The following is a 24,032-nucleotide window of genomic DNA, read 5'->3' as shown; positions in this document are numbered from 1 at the left end:
TCTTGAAGGTATATTAGAATCTGTATTTATCCTAAGTACATTAACATAGAAACAGAAAACCAAATACTACACGTTTTCACTTATAACTGGAAGCTAAATAGTAGGTACTTATTGACATAAAGACGGCAACAAAGACACCAGGGACTACTAGAGGCAGGAGGCAGGGAGGGCACTAAGGGCTGAAAAACCAACTGATAAGTAAGGGTACTATGCTCAGTACCTGGGTGACAGTATCATTAAACCCTGAACTGCATCATCACGCAATATACCCAAGTAACAAACCTGCAAATGTACTCCCCAAACTGAAAGTTGAAAAAGAAAAAAACAAACAAAAAACAAAAACATACTATTTATAAATAGGGTAATCTGTATAATTTGGGACATATATCTTTTTTATTGAGAAGAACACTCAATATTGAAAAGATAACAATTAGCTGCAAATTATTTACACATATATGAAACTAAAATCTAATTTTCAGTTATTCACACAATATGAAGAAATGATTTTAAAATTCATATGGAGAATTCAAGTTCAAACATCATGAAAGGCTGGACCCAAACCAACAGATCCCTATCCTCTTCTGGGGAGAACATAATATAAAACCTAACTTTAAAAAAGTAAATACAAGGCTGGGAGCAGTGGCTCATGCTTGTAATCCCAGCACATTGGAAGGCCGAGGCGGGCAGATCACCTGATGTCAGGAATTCGAGACTAGCCTGGCTAACATGGTGAAACCCTGTCACTACTAAAAATACAAAAATTAGCCGGGCCTGGTGGCGCACACCTGTAGTCCCAGCTACTCAGGAGGCTGAGGAATGAGAATTTCTTGAACCTGGGAGGTGGAAGTTGCAGTGAGCCAGGATCACGCCACTGCACTCCAGCCTGGGTGACAGAGTGAGACTCGGTATCAAAAAGCCATTGCACTCCAGCCTGGGTGACAGAGTGAGACTTGGTATCAAAAAGCCATTGCACTCCAGCCTGGGTGACAGAGTGAGACTTGGTATCAAAAAGCCATTGCACTCCAGCCTGGGTGACAGAGTGAGACTCGGTATGAAAAAAAAAAAAAAAAGTAAATATATTGCTGAGCTAGAAAGAAAAACAATGAAAACTTTCAGGAGCCAGTAATAAAGCATAAACATAGCAGATCCTGCTGCTGCAACTCAGTCCTGGCTAGAAGCCTTAATGCTTGTATAAAAAGTCAATATACAACTCTAAGTAAGATTTCTTTACATATGTTACAGACAATTAAAAATGTAATTTCAATATGGCACTGCTTTCAATAGCAAAAAAAAAACCCTAAGAGTACTTTTAACGATTTATGCACAACATTTTTACAGGAAAAATTAAACGACCTTTTTCTTTTTGAGACAGAGTTTCCCCAAAATACTTGTTTTAACTCTTATTAGATGTTTAAAATATTTGATTTTTTAGAACATTTTGAGAAGAAAAATTCTATGGCTTTACGAACTGTCAAATCTTAAACTATGATGAATGACTGACTACAATTTTTTAACTCATACTTCTTTTTGCATGTAAGCTGTCAGCAATGAGATCTCCAAAAATCCTCTAACTAAAGTCTCATAATTTCCACAAAAATCTAGATTTGCAAGTTCTACTGTCTAAACAGAAAACAGAGAACATTCTATATAGTAATTCAAACTCTTTTCATACTGTATTGCTGTTTTTTTTTCTTTTTAAATGTGGTAGTTATACAATGTTCCTTAAACATACACGCACATTCATCCCGGATAAAGGGTGCTAGTAGTAATAAGTTCACAGAATGCTCACTATTTCAACATTATAGTTAAGATGTTGCCCTCCTGGTAAAATATTAATTTCTTTTATTTACTTAACATCTCTGGTTGGATCCAGTATGCTTCCTTACCCCAGTCTGTTCCATCGCCTGCACTTCTAGATTCATTGTCTCCTTCCTCTGATGTAACCAACAAGTCAAACTCCTTTAGAGCTTCTTTTGTATCTCGATCTTCACCACTGTCAGGCAATGCTTTTTTCCAAACAATCTAATGAAAAAACATGCTAAATTAAATAAAGGAGATAGTTTCCCTTTACCACTGAATAAGAAAATTTAATTATTTTCTTCAGAAAGTGTACCTTTATTGTGTTAAATAATTGTACTACCTAACTCAGTGAAAATCACATAGTTTTAAAAAGATGTACATTATAAATTTTAAAGCAGTAATTTAAACTTTGCTCAACGGTATTATGGCTTGTTTGTTTTAAGTAAACTAATAGAATCACATACTGAAATATAAGACATGTACTGAAACCACAGAGAGATGATTTACAATGTTCCCATAATTATTTCTACTGTCTTAACCTTGCATCAGTTTTCTCTAGTAGCTCTCCGTGTATTTAACTTTTTCGCTAAAATGTTGATCTTTCAGAGTGTATCTAACTTAGATTTAACAACAAATTGATAAAGGCTGTTATGGTCCATTTTTCTATGTTTAGAAATAACTCTGGAATCACAAATCCAATTGAAGGGCTAAAACTTAAGCTGAATACATGCAGAGACAAATTTTGTGATCTACATGCCTAAGCTGTTTATGAACTGTCTCCGTCTCAGTCACCTTTACCAACATGGGCCTAAAGAAATTAGGATGCTAGTTTTGCATTTTCTTTGAATAAAATTTCAATATCTCAGTTTCTCTAGACTTCAGCTTCTTCACTTCATGCAAAACAGAAATAACATGATATGATCAAATGTTATCGCTGGGCTATTATGAGTGGCTTAAAATTGTAAAAGTTTTACAGACAGACCAATAGGATAGACTAGAGAGTTGAGAAGTAGACACCAAGAGATGACAAACACGTGACTTGTATGGCCCTGTTCCCATGCTGTTAATTGGTATCATTCATCAATCACAGCATTCTTCTTCAAAGACAAGATACAGCCTCAGAAATCCTTCTCAGCACAGCACTCCAAGAAGCCACTACCAACAGAACAAAGGTAGCATCATAGATAAATCCTATCTAGCCTTAACTGTCCTGGTACATATAAAAAGTGTATAGGAGTGGCCGGGCACGGGGGTTCACACCTGTAATCCCAGCACTTTGGGAGGCCAAGGTGGGTGGATCACGAGGTCAGGAAATTGAGACCATCCTGGCTAACACGGTGAAACCCCGTCTCTACTAAAAATACAAAAAAATTAGCCAGGCGTGGTGGTGGGCACCTGTAGTCCCAGCTACTCGGGAGGCTGAGGCAGGAGAATGGTGTGAACCTGGGAGGCGGAGCTTGCAGTGAGCCGAGATCGCGCCCCTGCACTCCAGCCTGGGTGACAGAGCGAGACTCCATCTCAAAAAAAAAACAAAAAACAAACAAAAAGAAAACACAACTGGATAGGAGAAATCAAAGGATTATTTAATGATGCTACAATAATTTGTTTAACTATTTGGGATATTTTCCTAAAATCAAGAAATACTTCTATGCTTACAGCACCTCCCACTCTAACATCTAGCAAATCTATTAGATAAACAAAAAAAGCAAGATCCGTGTGGCAGACTGGGAACAGAAAACCCGTGCTGAATGTGTATGCTTTTATAAATACAAACCATATTCTAATAATCTATTCTAATTTTCCCTAGGTAGCCAGACTAAGGTAGAAAGGTGTATCTGGGCCAGGCATGGTGGCTCACGCCTGTAATCCCAGCACTTTGGGAGGCCAAGATGGGCAGATCACGAGGTCAGGAGGTGGAGACCATCCTGCCTAACATGGTAAAAACCCCATCTCTACTAAAAATACAAAAAAAAAAAATCAGCCAGGCGTGGTGGTGGGCACCTGTAGTCCCAGCTACTTGGGAGGCTGAGGCAGGAGAATGGTGTGAACCCAGGAGGCGGAGCTTGCAGTGAGCCGAGATCGCGCCACTGCACTCCAGCCTGGGCGACAGTGTGAGACTCCATCTCAAAAAAAACAAGAAAAGGTGTATCTGAAGAGTTATGCCAACAGGACACCCCAATTCTCAGAGTTCCACATATAAATATATTGCCTAATCTACCTTCTTTTACCCTAGAGGCTTAATCCCTCCATTTTCTAGACTCTGATGAGTTGCCAGCTGTAATTCAGAGGGACCATCACCAACATCCTACAAAGTCCTTGTTCTCACTGCCTGACAAAAAGAGCAGGCAAAATCCATAAGAAGCATGTGGAACCTCAAATTGCAAGTATGAATGTATTTTCAACATTAAATATGGTATTAAGTAATAAAAGCAACTCTTGGGGGGAAAAACTTGTTTCTAGTCTCATCGCCTCAGTATAACCTTACAAAGAATAAAGGTAAATGACATTTATTACTGTCATTGCAGATTACTATTTACTAAGTATCCCACTTTAAATAAATAAACCAAAAGTCCTCCGCTTTTAATGTTTAGGTGTAGAAGAAAAACGAATTGTGTTTACCACTGGAGAACAGGATTAGAATAGGAAGGGGTAGAGTTTGTAATAATAAGCATGTATTACTTTTCTTCCTGACATAGAAGGTTCCACTCCACTTCCACCTTCAATGAGCTTATAAATCAATTTAAGAAATTAAGAGAAAACCAAAGAAGTTATGGGTTGCATAGGATGCCTAAGTAGATTAGAAAAATGAATAAAGTGTCACTTCAAAAACCATTAGGAGGGCCACGACACAAACGGACGTGAGATTCTTTATACTGTGGCTAAAAAAATAGTTAATAGCTCTTAGTTCCATTCTTTTTCTGCCTAAAGTTCCTGAATGTGGAGACTAAATGCTGCTGCAGAACTTAGGCTTCACACAGTTTGAAACTGATCACTTTTTACATGCATGTATAATCTCAGGGTTGTTATTACACTTAACTGGTAATGACGAGAATACTGATAATAATGACGGCAAAGAAAAATAAGAGCCAAGTGCAGTGACTCGTACCTGCAATCCCTGCCCTTTGGGAGGCCAAGGCAAGTGGATCGCCTGAGGTCAGGCGTTCGAGACCAGCCTGACCAACATGGAGAAACCTGTCTCCACTAAAAATACAACATTAGCCAGGTGTGGTGGTGCAGGCTTGTAATCCCAGCTACTCGGGAGGCTGAGACAGGAGAATTGCTTGAACCTGGGAGGCAGAGGTTGCAGTCAGCCGAGATTGCACCATTGCACTCCAGCCTGAGCAACAAGAGTGAAACTCCGTCTCAAAAAAAAAGAAAAAAAGGAAAGAAATAAAATAACATTTTTAAAACTTGTTCAACTTGACATTTTAATAGGATAACTTTCAGCTTTCCCTATAGAATGCAATAAGTTATGCTTGTTCACTGCTACACAGAATTAGGTTGTTAAAGTCCTTTTTTGGCATATAGCTATTTGAGTAAAGCTGTTAAAATTAATGTAATATAATGTAAAAAATAAGCAAAACTGTTAAAACCAGTGATTTGCTTAGAAATATTTTTTTCCAAAAAAACTAAAAAAAAAAAAAATTTTTTTTTTTTTTTTTGAGACAGAGTCTCGCTCTGTCACTCAGGCTGGAGTGCAGTGGCACGATCTTGGCTCACTGCAAGCTCTGCCTCCTGGGTTCACGCCATTCTCCTGCCTCAGCCTCCCGAGTAGCTGGGACTACAGGCACTCGCCACCAGGCCCAGCTAACTTTTTTTGGATTTTTTAGTAGAGATGGGGTTTCACCGTGTTAGCCAGGATGGTCTCGATCTCCTGACCTAGTGATCCATCCGTCTCGGCCTCCCAAAGTGCTGGGATTACAGGTGTGAGCCACCGTGCTCAGCCAAAACTAAAAAAAATTTTGAGTGCAGTGTCATGATCATGGCTCACTGCAACATCAAATTCCTGGGCTCAAGCGATCCTCCTTCCTCAGCCTCCCATGCAGTTGGAACTACAGGTGTGTTCCATCACACATGGCTAATTACAAAAAATGTTTTTTTTTTAGATATGGAGCCTTGCTATGTTGCCTAGGCTGGTCCCAAACTCCTGGCCTCAAGTGATCCTCCCACTTCAGCCTCCTGAGTAGCTGGGGGTACAGGCATAAGCCACTGCATGCAGCACAGAACTGCTATGATCTGCACTAATTAGAAGACAGTATATTTATTATGTTGTTTACTTAAAAAGACAACAGTCTATGGTTTAGGAATTTCTAGTAAGATCATATGTAATAGTTAATAGTTTATGATTTAAATTGATATCACTAAAAGAAACACATAGCATCATGATTCAAGGCATTATTTAATACTGATCTATGAATAAAGTATTTTGATGGAAAAATAATATCTCAATGCCAGCATCCCACAGAAATCACAAAGGACTACACAATTTCCAGATGATCAGGACACAGAAAAAGTATCATAGAAATTTAGGCTTTTCCTTTTACTATGGTAAATTAAGACACATGCTATTACTACTTGTTTGGATAAAAAAAATTGGAAGTTACTATTTGAATCTCAAATAATTTCCATGGCAGGGCTTTAGCAGTAGAGTACTACTGAATAGTGGTGATGGAAAACAATAATCTGGCAGTAATAATTTGAGTCTCTGATGGAGCCTAAGAAGCAGAAGGCATAAAACACACAGAGTTTACACTTTGAAAGCACTTTATAGTTAAACAGATAATTTTTGCACATAGTGTCTCTTTGTTCCTTACAAAATCCTCCATGGTTAAGATGGCTATTTATAACAATCCTCATTTTACGAATGAAAAAACTAAGCCTGAAGCATTAAGAAACACAAATAGTGGCAGAACTGGAGCTTAAACCCAAGTCTTTTAGGTCCAATCTGCTTTATATTACTTTACTTTCCTCCTCTCTATTCATAAATTAATGTGAAAGAGAAAATGCAAACATTTTCCTAGACAAAGTGAAACATGTCCTCATATCTTACTTAAAAAAGAAGGAAAAGGAGTAGGAGGAAGAAGGAAGGAGAGGAAGGGAGAAGGGGAAGAGGGGAGAAAAGTGGAGAGAGAGGAAAAGGGGGAAGAAGGAAGAAGAGAGGAAAACGGAGAAGGGAAGAGAAAGAAGTGGCTATTTTGAGACATCTCTCATTCCAAGAAACTGCCATGGGAAAGTCAATAAGCTTATAAACATCTGAACAAAACTTGAGAAGAGCCCTAAACAATTTTGAAGAAATCTAATGGAAGAGTTCTGAAAGTTTGCCTACCAAAACAACCCTGACAAGAGAGACAAAAACTGCATATATTAGAGCTGATGCTAGTTGTGATCAGGCACCATGATGTGTCTGTCAATTCTGTTCTCTTGTAACAACCCATAACCCTGCATTGTTATAACACACAATATTTACTACATTCATCTGCCCCATAGAAAACTTGTCCCATTCAATGAATGAACAAAAAGTCAAACAGTGAGGAATTTCAAGAGAAAGCTACTATATTAAAAATATTCTCAACTTGAAATCAATATTATAAACTCTCATAAATGTCTCCAAACTCATGAAAAAGAAAAAGCTAGGGGTTAAGATTAAAGAACATGGATTCTTTTATGCATTATGTAGTATGTATTATAGTCCCTAAAAATATTTATATCGTAGGAGTTATCTAACTCACTGCTGAAGTATCAATGACGCTTTTCTCTCTTCCATCAACGTCATCATCTTCATCTTCATCACTGAAATCTGCAGCTGCACTTTCAAGGAATTTGAAATTATCCAGCACGGAGGCAGAATCTGTCAACTCAGATTTTCTGGTGTAAAACATGTATATCCTGCTTAATCTTTCTAACTTCGACATAAGAAGTAACCCATGATATGTTGCATTAACTTCTGTTTATATGGTAACTATAAATCCCAAATCACATTATCTACATTGATTCTTATCAATTACACTCCCACAAATTTAAAAAGCAATACAAGAAGTGGATGCTAAGTACTCTGTAATCCTATCTATCTATCTACTTACCTACCTACCTACCTACCCTCCCTACCTACCTATCTACCTGGAGACAAAGTCTCCGGGCTCTGTCAGCCACGGAGTTAGATTAATCTAACTCCAATCTCTGCCTCCCAGGTTCATGCAATTCTCCAGCTTCAGCCTCCCAAGCAGCTGGGATTACAGGCATGAGCCACCACACCCTGCTAATTTTTGTATTTTCAGTAGAGATGGGGTTCCACTATGTTGCCCAAGCTGGTCTCTAATTCCTGAGCCCAAGTGATTTACCAGACTCAGCCTCAGCCTCCCAAAGTGCTGGGATTATAGGCATGAGTCACTCATATCTATTTAGATTAGTGGTAATCTAATGTAAAAAACTCCCCTTCCTGATTTATTATTATTTTGATCCTTACACCAACCTTAATGTATTTCATTTTAAAAATATTTTTATTATCTCTACCACCGTTTTTCTCTACTCTTGTCCTCTCTGCAACTCTCCCTTTGACCTCTTACATAAGTTTACACAACTAAGAAAATAACAATCTTGTATTTCTGCTTAACAGCTACAGTAAAAGAGAAAATGTGTACATAAAGTTACTAACAGCAATACACTAGTTAAATTAACATTGCTACTAGACTTGACCCTGTTGATTAATAAGCCATTAATCTCTTAGAAATAGTTGAATTTTCAAATATATGACTTGAATTTAGTTCCCTCAAAATAAATTTAGTAAAGATTGGCCGGGCACAGTGGCTCACACCTGTAATCCCAGCACTTTGGGAGGCTGAGGCAGGCAGATCACAAGGTCAAGCGATTGAGACCATCCTGGCCAAACAACATGGTGAAACCCCATCTCTACTAAAAATACAAAAAATAGCTGGGTGTAGTGGCGCATGCCTGTAGTCTCAGCTACTCGGGAGGCTTAGGTAGGAGAATCAGTTGAACCCGGGAGGCAGAGGTTGCAGTGAGCTGATATCGTGCCACTGCACTCCAGCCCAGGTGAGAATGAGACTCTGTCTCTAAATAAATAAATAAATAAGTAAATTTAGTAAAGATTCCAATGGCCATAACAGAAAGATTTATCTCCAGTTCATTAGGTAATCTTTTAGACAGAGAGCATTTTCCTGAAAAAAGAAAAAAATGTAGAAACCACTACGGACAAAATTTTCAAAAGACATCTTTCTTAAATTTCAAATCTGCTTACAGCTTTGTGTTTCGTATCACCCTCCCCTAACTCTTTATTCCTACTGAAATCAGACAGATTAGCAACAGTATCGTTGTCATTCTTAAAAGACAAATCAAGGCCAAATCACATGAGTGGTCTTCCCTGAAAGTCTTTACTGAAGGTTACTAAAGTATGCATTATAGTTCTTAAAAACATTTATACTATCGGCCAGGCATGGTGGCTCATGCCTGTAATCCCAGTACTTTGGGAGGTCGAGGCGGGCGCATCACAAGGTCAAGAGATTGAGACCATCCTGGCCAACATGATGAAACCCCGTCTCTACTAAAAATACAAAAAATTAGCTGGGTGCGGTGGCACGCACCTGTAGTCTCGGCTACTTGGGAGGTTGAAGCAGGAGAATGGCGTGAACCCGGGAGGCAGAGCTTGCAGTGAGCTGAGATCGCGCCACTGCACTCCAGCCTGGGTAACAGAGCGAGACTCCGTCTCAAAAAAAAAACCATTTATCTTGATGACTTACATTAAACCCATAACATAAAAACAGAACTAAAGATAATGTCCACACAGTCTATATCTATGCAGAGAAATACCATGCCTTAAATTTACAAATACAAGTTAATGTATTTTTTAACGCAGCCTACAAAGTTGGAAATGTATTCTTAATTATTAATGAATACATTTTAAGGTCCAAGGAACTTTGTTTATAAAAGTCCTACAGTGAACCTTTACCTAATCCCACAATTTTAATTTATATTCCAAATAGCAGGAACTATCTTCTTGGTAGAAAATTTACAGAGTTCAATTAAAACCATTCTTCCTTCCTAAACAAGTGTCAAAAGTCATACTTAAACATTCACAGAATTCTTGGCTTTTTATTCAATTAACAATCACGGAAATTTTTTCCCAATAAATAAGAATCTCTTTATTGAACTGTTTATGCTTATTTTAAGTAGAATCATATATGATTGTATGATACATAATCCAAAATGGAAAACAAAATATTTCAAATAGCTACTGAATTGTTCACAATTACGCTGTCACTTCAAAATGGCTACTTAAAATAGGTATTTTATATCAAAGGAAAGATAAATTACAACATTATTAGATAAACAAAAGTGGTTAAAAAGTGTTACTTCTAAAGAATTTGAGGTATTTTTACGATTCCTGCATCACCAATCATGAAACGCCATTCTTAGAGATTTGTACTGAATTTCCAAATAAAATCTTTTCTGAAGTTTTATTTAGTGATTAAGTCAATATACTAAAATCTATTAAATATACTAAAATCTGTATTAAATATCACAAATATTCTTGAGTTAAGTCATAAATAACTCCAATCCTTGTTACCTTCTAACCAAATAGAATTTTAGAATTTTTATTAAATTATAATTAAATTATTTCTGTCACTACCTAAAAGTACAAGTAATGCCCATAAAACCAAAAATATTTAATAAGAACTAATAATAGCTAAAACACTTTCCAGACAAAATACTTACCCAATCATTGCTGTCTCTGTACCATTTACAACTGAGTCCTGATTTTTGGCATCTTCCCTGTCTGTGACATCACTTGAAAAGCCCAAGAAAGCTCGCACTCATTTAGATTTCACATCTAGAATAGTATCTGTATAACCCACCTCCTGTAGACAACTGTGTGAAGAGAATCCTTAGAGTTCAGTCATACTGGAATCAGTACTCTATAATTTAATATGTAAATAAAAGTATTTAAACTCATTGCCTGCATAAGACTTAACAGTACAATACTATGCTAGTAAGACTTGTTAATAATCTTCCAGCTGCAGATGGAGCTGTCTCTTGCAGTACCAGCCTCTACAGTCACTGAGAAAAATGAGAGAACTATATAATACACCATTTATTACATTTACCATAAGAAGACGCTGGTCTTTAATATATCTAATAGCACATTCTTTCCTTTAGGCTGGATTGGAGCTAGCTCACTCCCAGACTCTACCAAATGAGTATTTTATAATAGTTATTCCAGTAGTTTTTTTAAATTTGTCATGGATCAACTGTGATCTAGAAAGAATGTTCCTAGCATATATCGTCTCCATTACACAAAAGAAGGTAGTATTTCTCGAGTCACTTCTACAGAATTGAAGCTTCTATCCTGAGACAACTTTAAAATAAAAATAGACCGTAATTAAATTGTAGAACGTAGGGTGTGTGTGTACACGTGTGCGTACATTACTGAAAGGCAGCAACACAAAAAAAGAGCAAAGGCTTTGTATTGAGAGCTAGATCTGGGTCCTATTTCTGCCACTTACTTGCATAACTTTAATTCTCCTGAACCTCAATTTTCTATCCCCTAAAACAGACACACCTAATATTGTACCTGGCATATAGAAAGTACTCAATATCTATTAACACCAAAGTTGACCAAAGCAGACCAAAAGTGGCAGTGGCAGGACCATGAAAAAGGTAAATGCCATTAATAAACATGACAGACAAACATCACACATTAACTTATAAGTAGGCACCGAGACTACTGGATGAAAGAAGAAAACAAAGGTTGATTAGATAACCAGTTTAAGTTCAGTTTATTAACAAGATTTGGTCTTAGTTATTATAGCTGAGTTATCTCAGAAATATATGTGATCAAAGGGAGTAAGTGTATCTTACCAAATCAAGATGCTCGTTTTTCAATCCCATCCAATATTTATAGAAAGGTCTCGATTAAAATTTGGATAATAAATTCTCAACTTTCCTAAATTTAAAGTTCTTGAAAACTGCTTTAAAGATGTTATATTTGTCCATTTTTAACAAATAATATTTGAGACATACCTCACTTTGGCAATAAAATCACATTACAAATACCTGTTTCAAAACTGCTCTTGCCATAGATAAGCTGGTTTTACTCAACAGTAAGCTGGTTTTACTAGTCTAATTAAAGCAACAGGAAATTAGAATGAACAGATGGAATGAAGTCAAATTATAAGATACCAGTTTACCAGACAAAGGAGATTATATTTTACTCTCTGTGTACTGGGTAGTCCTAAGGGTCTCTGGGCAAATGTAAAATATGAAAGTGGTGTGAGGAAGATGGGACATGTGGGGAAGACAGAAAGTCTGAGGAAGATGAGAAGAATGAGGAAGCAACTATATGACAAAGTGAGAGGGAAGTCTGGATTTCATCGGTAGCTATGCAACTCCTGTGAATGGACCTGGACTTAAGGTCTCAGAAAAAAAATCAAAATTTAAAAATCTAGCCCTAATCTGCCTATGTAAAGTTTCGAATAATATTTATATAAACACTTAAGATTACTGAGAAGAAAACCATGACAGTAGTATACAATAGAAAGAAAGGAGAAGAAAAAAGCTACTCTTTTTTATTTTATTTTATTTTTTGAGACGGAGTCTTTCTCGGTCACCCAGGCTGGAGTGCAGTGGTGCAATCTCAGCTCACTGCAACCTCCGCCTCCTGGGTTCAAGTGATTCTCCTGCCTCAGCCTTCCAAGTAGCTGGGATTACAGGCAGGGGCCACAATGCCCAGCTAATTTTTCTGTATTTTTAGTAGAGACAAGGTTTCACCATGTCAACCAGGCTGGTGTCAAACTCCTGATCTCAAGTGATCCACCTGCCTCGGCCTCTCAAAGTGCTGGGATTACAGGCATGAGCCACCATGCCCGGCTGTGATTTATGAGAACCACTCAATTTTCACTAAACATTATCAAAATGCTAAATATTACAATAGCATATTCTCCTGACATCTTTGAATATATAGCAATGTGAACTTTTATTTCTAAAAGCTGAAAGAAAAGCTCTGACTTTCAAATAAATACTATATTAGTACAAGGTTGGGTTTTTTTTTTTTTTGAGACAGGGTAGGTCTTGGTCTGTCACCCAGGCTGGAGGACAGTGGCATGTTCATAGCTCACTGTAACCTCAAACTCCTGGGCTCAAGTGATCCTTCCAACCCATCCTCCCCAGTAGCTAGGAACATGAAGCTTGGCTAACTTTTTTTATTTTTTTTAATGATGGGGTCTCACTATGTTGCCTAGGCTGTTTTTTTCTCTTTCCCTCTAAAATAAATTATAACATGTTACTATACTTAGACAAAATCTATTATCCTTACATCAGAATTAAATATCAAATTATAATTAGGGTCTGTTAACCCCATAGTAAGAACACTATGTTTTATGTTAACATACTAAAACTGTTATTTGACCATCCTGTTCAACATTAAACACAGCAGCATTCCTATAAAGACCAAAGCCCACGTGACAGCATTCCCAAGTCTAGGATCTCCATCATACTTTTCCTTTGGCATGAGGAATGCCCAAAGGACACTGATGTACTCCACCTAACAAAGCAGCCATTGCAAAACTATATCCACTGACAGCTTCTGGTGAGGTCTTCAAGTTGTTGAGCCGTTCTGCACACCTGTCTAGAAATGGTGTCAGCTGGAAAGGTAATGCCACAGCCACACAGCGCAAACACCATGCAGCAGCAAGTCGGGCAGTCATGCTTGGATGAAGAAGCACTGAACTCACAATCTCCAAAAGCCCTAAAAAAGAAATACTCAAAATATTACTCTTTAATGAAGTCAAATGATTTCAGAGACTCAAAGACTATCTAAAATTCAATAACTGAAATCACAATCACCAAGATTTTACACATATAGATCCACAACTTTGCCTAAAACTACATACAGTAGAGTACTTCAAAGGAACATTTTCTATGAAGAACATAGTACAATTATATTTAATGTTGATGTAAAATTTAATAGAAGTCTTCAACAAATTTTAGTCAAGTTTTATAAAAAAAACTACCACAATAGCTTTTGATTTCTGTTCCAAAACTTTAACCATTTAATTCAATATTCTTTACAAGGAATCTTTTTTTTTTTTTTGAGACTCGCTTTGTCCCAGGCTGGAGTGCAGTGGCATGATCTTGGCTCACTGCAACCTATGCCTCCTGGGCTCAAGCAATTCTCCTGCCTCAGCCTCCCAAGTAGATTACAGGCACGTGTCACCACACCTGGCTAATTTCTGTACTTTCAGTAGAGACAGGCTTTTACCATGATGACCAGGATGATTTTGAACTCCCGACCTCAAGTGATCTGCCCACCAGGGCCTCCCAAAGTGCTAGGATTACAGGCATGAGCCACCGTGCCCAGCCAATCACAACAAATATTAATTTAAGTAAAACTTGATGATCTGAAGTGCTAATGATGATGATAAGCAACTAATCAGGAATTAAATATCAATCACATTTACGACTGAAAAAAGTGAAAAAACATACTAGCAAGTAACTGAATGTCATACCTATAGACGCTTCTTGAATAAGAGGGGATGCGGTGGCATTCAAGCTCTGCACCAGGCTCCCGAGTTCCTGGAGGGCACAGACCATCACATGCTGGCTTGCTGCAATGTCTGCTGCACCAGATTTGTTTTCTCTACTTGTGTCATTCACTACTGCCTCTGGAAACACAAAATCATGTCTTTGACATAGGAGAAATGAATATGATTTTTTTGGTCTACACAATTTATGATTTTAGCCATACCAGTTGATGTCTGAGTGTTAAAAACTATGCAGTTATTTCTCAGTGGAAAACTTGCAGAACTAAACACTGAAGTGACTTAAAAACATTGTTTAATGGCTTTATAATAATGCTAAAATACATACTGAGATATATCTTTGCTTCCAGGAATACAACCTAATTTTAGCAAGCAGCAGCAATCCAGTGTATAAAAGCACAGATACTGCAGAAACAAGACTTGGGTTCAAATCCCAATTCCACTAGTTATATTAGTTATGTGACATTGGGCAAGATATTCAACTTTTCTGTCCCAATTTCCGTATCTGTTAATGGGCTTACATGCTTATTTCAAACAGTACTGTGGTGATTAAAAAGTCAGTGCATATAAAGAATTTAACACAATGCTGCCCATAACACACATTCAATAAATGCTAGCAGCTATTATTACTTTATTACTATTGCTACTTTAAGTATTCCAGTATATTGGAGGTATCTGTTAAATTACTGACCAGAAAATGGATCTATAAGGAAAATGCCTTAAGTACCTCTTACTGGAATGTTTCTGTAAGTTCCCATTAATTAGCCTTGCTGCCTGCTACCCCAACCTTTTAGCTTCCACTAGAATTGAAATGTGTTTGACAAGAGACAACCAAAGATCCCTTGCCAAACTACTAACTGAGAATACATTCTGGCCCACAAATCCCCAACACGTATCATTATATTTAATTCTGCTTTCAGGATTAAAAAAAAAATCAAATAACGAATTTATGACCTTAACATTATGAACCTTTAAATGATAGTAAAACTTTCTTTTTTGCATTCATTATGAATTAATAGACTATAAAATACATAATAAAGAATAGGATATAATAGATTAATAAATTGAGGACTATAATTAAATTTTTTTTTTGAGACAGAGTCTTGCTCTGTTGCCCAGGCTGGAGTGCAGTGGTGCCATCTCAGCTGACTAAAACCTCTGCCTCCTGGGTTCAAGCAATCCTCCCAACTCAGCCTCCTGAGTAGCTGGGACTACAGGTGTATGCCACCATGCCTGACTGATTTTTGTATTTTTTAATAGAGACAGGGTTTCGCCATGTTGGGCAGGCTGTTTTCAAAGAATTCCTGGGCTTAAGTGATCCAACCATCTTGGCCTCCCAAAGTGCTGGGATTACAGGCATGAGCTACCATGCCTGGCCAAATAACTCTTTTGTTTTTAGGTATTTCTGGACTTGGAAATGCATAAACTCTAGCTTTTGATTGCTAAACTTTAAGCTCCCTGAGGACAGGTGCTGTATGCATCCGGCTTGCTATTTTACTCCCACCATTTGGCGCAGTATTTCTGGCACTAAACATTTCCTCAATGAATCAATGTGCAAATTATTCTTTAAGTTGTGAATCTAAGATAGATGACTATTTTAGCATATTTAAGGAATATCTCATTAATTTAAACACTCTTTAATTCACAATTCATAATTTTCAGTTAGCTCTATACATTTAAAACTAGTTTACTGGCTGGGCGTGGTGGCTTATACCTGTAATCCCAGCACTCTGGGAGGCCAAGGCAGGTGGATAACTTGAGGTCAGGAGTTCAAGACCAGCCTGGCCAATGTGGTGAAACCCTGTTTCTACTAAAAATACAAAAATTAGCAGGGTGTGTGGTGGCACACGCCTGTAATAACAGCTACTCAGGAGGGTGAGGCAGGAGAATAATGTGAACCTGGGAGGTAGAGGTTGCAGTGAGCCAAGATTGCACCACCGCATTCCAGCCCAGACAGCAGAGCTAGACTCTATCTTAAATAAAATAATATAAAATAAAAAATAAAACCAGTTTACTAAGCAAGCCATTATAAACAACAAAAACTACAACTATTTATGTTTTTTTACTAATTTTATAAAACATTTAATACATATATCTCTAAAAAATAAATTATTGATATTTATTCATTAAATCCTTATTTCAAAAGACCTCTATTAGTCAATATAATTTCCCTTATTAAAGTTAGTATGGTGAAATAGTGAATAATAGTGAAAAAACTAAACTTTTAGAATTTATATTTTGCCTTGCTTTTAGTATTGCTTTTATATTTAGTTTATAACTGGATTAAAAGCTCCATGAAGGGAGAAACTTTATCTCATTCATTATTTGAACCCTGAATTACTGCTCTGCAAATCTAAGACACTCAATAACTATTTGTTAAATTGAAAAATTTATAAAATTGATACTTTTTAGAAAAGAATTTCTTGTAATTATGTATAACTGAGGTTTCACAGTACATCTTATAGCGGGCTAATAACCATCTGTAATTGTTCCTAAGTTTTCATATTAGGCCTACGAGGGGAGGAAAAGAAACAATAAAAATTTATCCTTATAAAACAACAGGCTCTAAAAGCAGAAAGAGGACAATAGATTATTCCTTGAAGACAGCAACCACTGTGCTGCTGCATGCCAGAAAAGTTATAAAATCCGTATAGGTACTAGAAAGAAAACAGAAAACACAATCTTACCAACACACCACCCAAATCTTTAACAACTCTATTTCACTGTAATTCTGTGATTTTAGTATCAAATAAGAGTACTCAATAAAAATCACCATGAAAACACACGGAAAGATAGACTAATCAGTCTTACGGATATTTATTAAAAATAATAATAAAGAACTAATTGACTAAGGTAATCGACACATAAAATGATACCGATTCTTACCTATGGCTTTCATTTGTTTTCCAATAGCTTGGCAGATTTTTTTGGCACCTGCAATCTGGGCTTTTTCACCTAGCAAACTGCCCACAGTAGCTCTAAGATAAAGGAAACACATCGTCTGGAGTACACAGCCTCCACATGTGTTTGTGTTGCCCGAGGATGGGAAACCAGATCAAGTACGTGGGACAGGAACGTGGTAAAGCTGCGCTCCAACCACTGACCACCCAATGTTGTCACAAAAACAACATAATGCCTGTAAATAGAGGAAGGTACGACTTCAGATACACTTACATAACTGAACAGAAATCAAAGATAAAGCAACTACTAAAATAACTGATAACAGCATGCAGAATAAATTATATTTGAGGCTGAAACAGAGAAAATTTAAACTTGAGGTCTTTTCACTACTTCTGGAATATGAATTATTAGTGAAGTATCTTTGACTAAAAAACAGTTCTTAAGATAACAACTGCATGAAGAACATAAAGGGACAGCAGTGAGAGGGAAGGGAAGCTGAATTTACCCCAGTGATCGGGAAGGTAACAGGTTATTACAGAAACAAGAAGACCTTAACATCCTAAATAAACACTGACTTAGAGCTATAAAACCCTTACATACAACTTTTCCTGTAAGTTAAAAAATTGTTTACTTATATTTTATACTTGTTTCAGGATCAAGGTACAGTTATGATTTTGACTATGATCACCATTTCATCTTATTAGGTCTTAATTATTATTAGATCATTAACCATAACCTCTTATTCTGTGTTATTTTGAAATTATAATTCCAAGTCAGATATAATCTTATAATTACATTGGTTATTAAACACATAGAAAATCCAATCAAAGCATTAACCAATATTTTCAGCTACAGGGTTGTTGGAGAATATTAAAATCTAAATGCTCAAGCTACCTGAATACAGTTTCAATGAAAACTGAGTTATTTTATGCCTGATTTTCTGTTAAGCAAAATGTAAGAACTTTAAAGATATTTACACAAATATAGTAGACATAGGCTTATTTATATATTATTAAATATCTACTGAATTTCCATATAAGCATGTAATTTGGAATTTGAATGTAATTCATTCATTTGGTAAAAGAAACATTTAGAAAGAAGCCAGACAATATTAAAAATGTCTGTGTGAGCTGTTACTTAGTAACAGTTTTCCATGAAGTTTCACAAGTGATATGAACGAAATCTTTTTTTTTTTTTTTTTTTTTTGAGATGGAGTCTCACTCTGTCGCTCAGGCTGGAGTGCAGTGGTGCAATCTCGGCTAACTGCAACCTCCACCTCCTTGGTTGAAGCGATTCTCCTGCCTCAGCCTCCTGAGAAGCTGAGACTACAGGTGTGTGCCACCACATCTGGCTAATTTTTTGGTGTTTTTAGTAGAGATGGGGTTTCACCATGTTAGTCAGGCTGGTCTCAAACTCCTGACCTCAGGCAATCCGCCCCCCACAGCCTCCCAAAATGCTGGGATTACAGGCATGAGCCACCATGCCTGGACAAAATTCTTTTACATGTATGTGTTACAAACCTGCGTAATTCCAACTCTCACTTCACGATTAACAGACCCTCCAACTTTTAACATTTCTCCAAATCTCTTTAAGAAACCTGACCCTCCACGCAGAAATCCTGTGGCCATGAGTTCTAAGACTTCATCAAATGTTGCTCGCTTCACATTCTGACGCATTACTGTCAAGAAGAAAAATAAAAGTATAAGCAAATATATTTGAGGCACTTAGCTTAATAATTCAAGTAATTATTTTTAAGGATACTTCACTACAGTGGGGAAATGGTTTAGTTTCCTTATAATTTTATTCTTAAAATTTTCAATGTACTTGTAAACCTGAATTCAATTCCAAAGGAAAAAATGCTCAGAAAATGGAAAGAGCTAGAAATAAAATTCAATAAATCGATGCAAAATAGTCTAATAATAATGATAATACTGTGTGTAACACAATAAGGAGAAAGCATACCCACAGCAGCTACTACTAACTGATCTCAGTTCTCATTCCCGCCTGAGGTGGACACAAAAAACTTTTCTCATCACGGTGCTTTCTATACAGTAGTTACCAGTACATTAAAATGTTAGTGGGAATGCAACTGAATCGGCATCCCTGGTATACGGTTTCATATTTTAGGAAGTCCTTCCACATATAGTAGCAAATGCAGTCCTCACAAAAATTCTGTAGAGAGGAGATACAAAACTCATGGCTAAGAATGCAAGCTTTGGTATCTGGCTGCCTGGGATTTTAATTTCATTTCCAACACAGAACAGTTTTTAGAAAATTAGTTACAGAATCTCTCTAAGTCTCAATTTCCTCATCTATAAAACAGTAATAACAGTACATATAATTCACAGGGCTTTTATGAGGATTAAATTTTGTAATACACTTAATTCAGTGCCTGGCACAAAGTTAGCACTTTAAAACATTATATCATCATCATCATCATCATCTACTGAAATAATTATCATTAAAGATGAAGAAATCAAAGCTCAAAGAAGTGAAATAGGATTTCACAGTTAATAAATACAAGAGACAGGACTTGAACCTAAAACTTCTGGTTCTTTTTCTATGATACAGAGGTTGGGTAGAAGTGGGGACAAGACTGGGGCAGAGTTCACTCAGCATCTGCTCACAGGCAACCCTGAGATATCGCTATGGAACTGTGAAGCAAAGCAAGAGTAATTTGAAAACTCAATGCTGCCTCTGATTCTGTTTATAATGATAATCAAGCAAAATTAAAAATTAATACTGTGGTAGAAATGGGGATCTACTCATCAGAGACTTAAAATAAACAGCAAATAAAGTGCCAGATTCCAGTACCTTATACATTATCCAAAATCATTTCATAAATCTTATGTGCTTATATGTCCAGCATAATTACTAGATATCCTGTACATTATCATCACAAAAAATGTGACTATATCAAGGAAAATGCCATTTGTGTTTTCTTTTTTTTTTTTTAATTTTTTGAGATGGGGTCTTGCTCTGTCACCCAGGCTGGAGTACAGTGGCACGATCTCAGCTCACTGCAACCTCTGCTGCCCGGGTTCATGTGATTCTCCTGCCTCAGCCTCCCAAGTAGCTGGGATTACAGGCGCATGCCACCATGCCTGGCTGATTTTTGTATTTTTAGTAGAGACGGGGTTTCAGCATCTTGGCCAAGCTAGTCTTGAACTCCTGACCTCGTGACCCACCCATCTCGGCCTCCCAAAAGTGCTGGAATTACAGGCATGAGCCACTGTGCCCGGCCAGGTTCCTTCATTTTATGAAAAAGTAGACAAAGATACTTAAAAATTTTAAATCTATTACAGTGACTTGCCTGTATGTAATAACTAATTAGGTCTGTTATGGTCTAAATCAAGGGCAAACAACACCTGTTGCCTGTTTCGGCATTAATGCTGTGGCCATGACTCTTCCTAAAAGTTTAGATACTGCCACTCGTACCCCATAATTTGAGTTTTCCAAAGCCTTAAAGCAGAGAGTGGCTATATTTTCTAGTTCAGCAGTCCACATAAATACAACTTCATTCTGTAGTTCTAGTAGACACTGGAATTAAAAACAAAAAAGTAAATAACATCCTACAACATCTGCTTCCAAAATGGAATAGTAAGAACCAGACTCACCACCTCTCTTGAGATAACCAAAAAACTCGACAAAATAAATGAAACAAAAGTTTTCAAGACACTGGACATCAGGCAGTGATGCATCTTAAGGTATCCTTAAGAGATGAGGAAAAAACAAGATGAACCCTACAATTGTCCCAGCCTACTGCCTTGAGTGAGTTTCTAGTTAGGGAGAAACACGCAACACTAAACCACCACATTAGAAAAGAAGAAGGGTCTCAAATCAATAACCTCAGCTTCACCCTTAAAAAACTAGATGAAGGAGAGCAAACTCAACACAAAGTAAGCAGAAAAAGGAAATAATAAAGGAAATTAATGACTAGGAAACTAAAAAAAGAGTAGAAATGAAACCAAAGTTGCTTCTTCAAGAAAACTAATAAATTTCATAAATCTCTAGTCAGGCTGATCAGTAAAAAAAAAAAACCAGTAAAAATACAAATTACCAAAATTAGAAATGAGAGAGGTCAAATCACTACAGATTTAACATGTTTTAAAAAGTTAAAGAGAATATGTGAACAACTTTATGCCAATAAAATTGATAACTTAGAGGAAACAGACAATTCACTCAAGAAGAAACAGATAACCTGAATAGCCCAATATCTGTGTTAAAATTTGATTCTGTACGTCAAAATCTTTCCCTCAAAAAAACTCTAGGAGATGGCTACACCAGTGAATTCAACAAAATGTTCAGGTAAGAAATAATACCAATTCTACACAAACTCTTCCAGAAAATTGAAAGGAACTTTCCAACTAATCCTATAATGTCAGTATCACCTTGATGCTGAAACCTGACAAAGACACTACTTGAAAAAGAAACTACATACCCATATCCCTCATGAACACAGATACACATTTCTAAACAAACTTCTAGTAACTCTAATACAATAATATATAATAAGGATAATATATCACGACCAAGTGAGATTTATCCTAGGAATGCAATATTGGTTAAAATTCTAAAACTAATCAATGTTATTCACCACATTAGCAAACCAAAGAAGAAAAATCAAATCATTATCTCAACAGATGCTGACAAATGATTGACAGGCATGTGCCATGATGCCTGGCTAATTTTTGTATTTTTAGTAGAGATGGGGTTTCACTATGTTGGCCAGGCTGGTCTCGAACTCCTGACCTCAGGTGATCCACCCATCTCGGCCTCCCAAAGTGCTGGGATTACAGGCGTGAGCAACCATGCCCAGCCTGGATGTTGACATTGATAGAATTCACGATTTTAGTCATATTTCCCCAGTCTTATTTGTATTCTGTCAATATCTGTATGTTTAACACTACAAGATGTTGCTAAGAGAAATCAAAGACCAAAATAAATGGAGAGATATATCATGTCCATAGGATGGAAGATTTAATATTGTTAGGATGGCAATTCTCTCCAAATTCAATGCAACCTGAATCAAAATCCCAGCATGGTATTTTTGTAGACATTGACAAACCTAGACAGGCAAAACAATTTTGAAAAAGAACAAAGTTGGAAGGCTAACAGCGCCTGATATCAAGACTTATTACAAAGGTACTGTAATGAAGAAAATTGTTGTTGGCATAAAGATAGACAAATGGATCAAAGAAACAGAATAGAAAGTCCAAAATTATACCCGCACATATTCACACAACTGATTTTCAACAAAGGGTGCCAAGGGAGTTTAGTGAAGAAAAGCCTTTTCGAAATGGTACTGGAAGAAGTGGATATCCATATTGAAAAAAACCAAAAAATTTTGATTCAAACCTTGCACCATATACAAAAATTAACACAAAATGGATCATATATCTAAGTATAAAACTGTAAAACTTCTAGAAGGAAACATAGGACAAACCCTGGTTTATGAAATGTTTCCTCAGATACAACACCAAAAGCACAATCCATATAAGAAAAATTGATACATTGGATGAAATTCAAAATGTCTTTTCCTTACAAGGCACTGTTTAGAGAATAAAGAGACAGGCCACCCATTGGGAAAAATATTTGTAAATCACATATCTGATAAAGGAATATGTAATAAACCTATAACACACTCTCAAAAGTCAATAATTATAAAACAACACAAGAAAACAGTGGACAAAAGATTGAGCACATCCTTCTTCAAAGAAGATATGGATGGCAAATAAGCACCTGAAAATATGCTTATCATTAGTCATTAGGGAAATGCAAATTAAAGCCACAATGAGATACCACTGAGATATGAGATACAATGAGATATGTATCCATTAGAATGGCTTAAATTAAAAAGACTGTCAGTAACAAACAATGGTGATGATATGGAGGAAGTGAAATTCTCATACATTGCTAGCAGAAATGTAGAATGGCACAAGTACTTTGGAAAACAGTTTTGTAGTTTTCTGAACGTTAAACTAAATCTGCTCTATCAATCAGCTATTCCATCCCTAGGTACTTGCTGAAGTGAAATGAAAGCATATGTTCATGCAAAAACTTATACACAGATGTTCACAGCAGCTTTTTTTGTAATAATCAAAACTGGAAGCAACTCAAATGTTTATAACAGGTGAGTGAACAAATCAATGTGACATATCCATACAATGAAATACTACTCAGCAATAAAAAGGAATGAACTATGGATACATATAACAACATAAATGAATTTCAAAATAATTATACTAAGTGAAAGAAGCAAGAATACACATACATAAACGTACATCTCATTATGTGATACTATTATATATAATTCTAGAAAATGAAACTAATCCGTTGGAACAAAAAACATAATTTAAAATTTTAAAAGAAAAAAAATCATTGACTGTTTAAGAGCAAGAAGGATAAAGAGCAGCATTCTAAATTGGTTGAGTACTAACCTTGGCCACTGCACATCGAACAGCCATTGACCATCAGTCAAGAGAGACCTGGCAATCTTTTAAATATCACTATGAGAGGAAGCTGCTGCACCACCCAGTCCAGTCAGAACTTTCTGTACACTCATTAAGATTTCACTTCGCCCTTGAGACTAGACATGTATACAAAACTGTTTTGTAAAATAAATTCCATATTTAAACAAGAACATACCAAGACAAAAGTTCTTTGGGCCTAATGGTCTTACCTCCAAATTATAAACAGTAAATAGTGAAAAGTACAATAAAATTAAGTATTCTAGAAAGTACCTGGCAAGTAAGAATAGTCAATTAAATAATATCTTTC

The 24,032-nt window shown here is 36.5% G+C and overlaps 1 protein-coding gene across 1 annotated transcript; it reads right to left on the bottom strand.

The window, feature by feature from the left end:
* Nucleotides 1–7,718: 7,718 nt before the first annotated feature.
* Nucleotides 7,719–17,364, bottom strand: LOC129479345 (HEAT repeat-containing protein 5B-like). The gene is made up of 4 exons (XM_063637021.1): nt 17,238–17,364; nt 14,319–14,474; nt 13,435–13,558; nt 7,719–10,683 (listed from the first exon to the last, which is right to left on the bottom strand). The coding sequence occupies exons 1-4, from the start codon at nt 17,347–17,349 to the stop codon at nt 10,629–10,631; spliced, it is 447 nt and encodes a 148-aa protein (XP_063493091.1). The 5' UTR covers nt 17,350–17,364; the 3' UTR covers nt 7,719–10,628.
* Nucleotides 17,365–24,032: the final 6,668 nt, after the last annotated feature.

This window comes from Symphalangus syndactylus, chromosome 3 (genome assembly GCF_028878055.3).
Source record: "Symphalangus syndactylus isolate Jambi chromosome 3, NHGRI_mSymSyn1-v2.1_pri, whole genome shotgun sequence".
In the NCBI taxonomy this organism is placed as follows: Eukaryota; Metazoa; Chordata; class Mammalia; order Primates; family Hylobatidae; genus Symphalangus; species Symphalangus syndactylus.
This window is presented reverse-complemented; position numbering and strand designations above follow the sequence as displayed.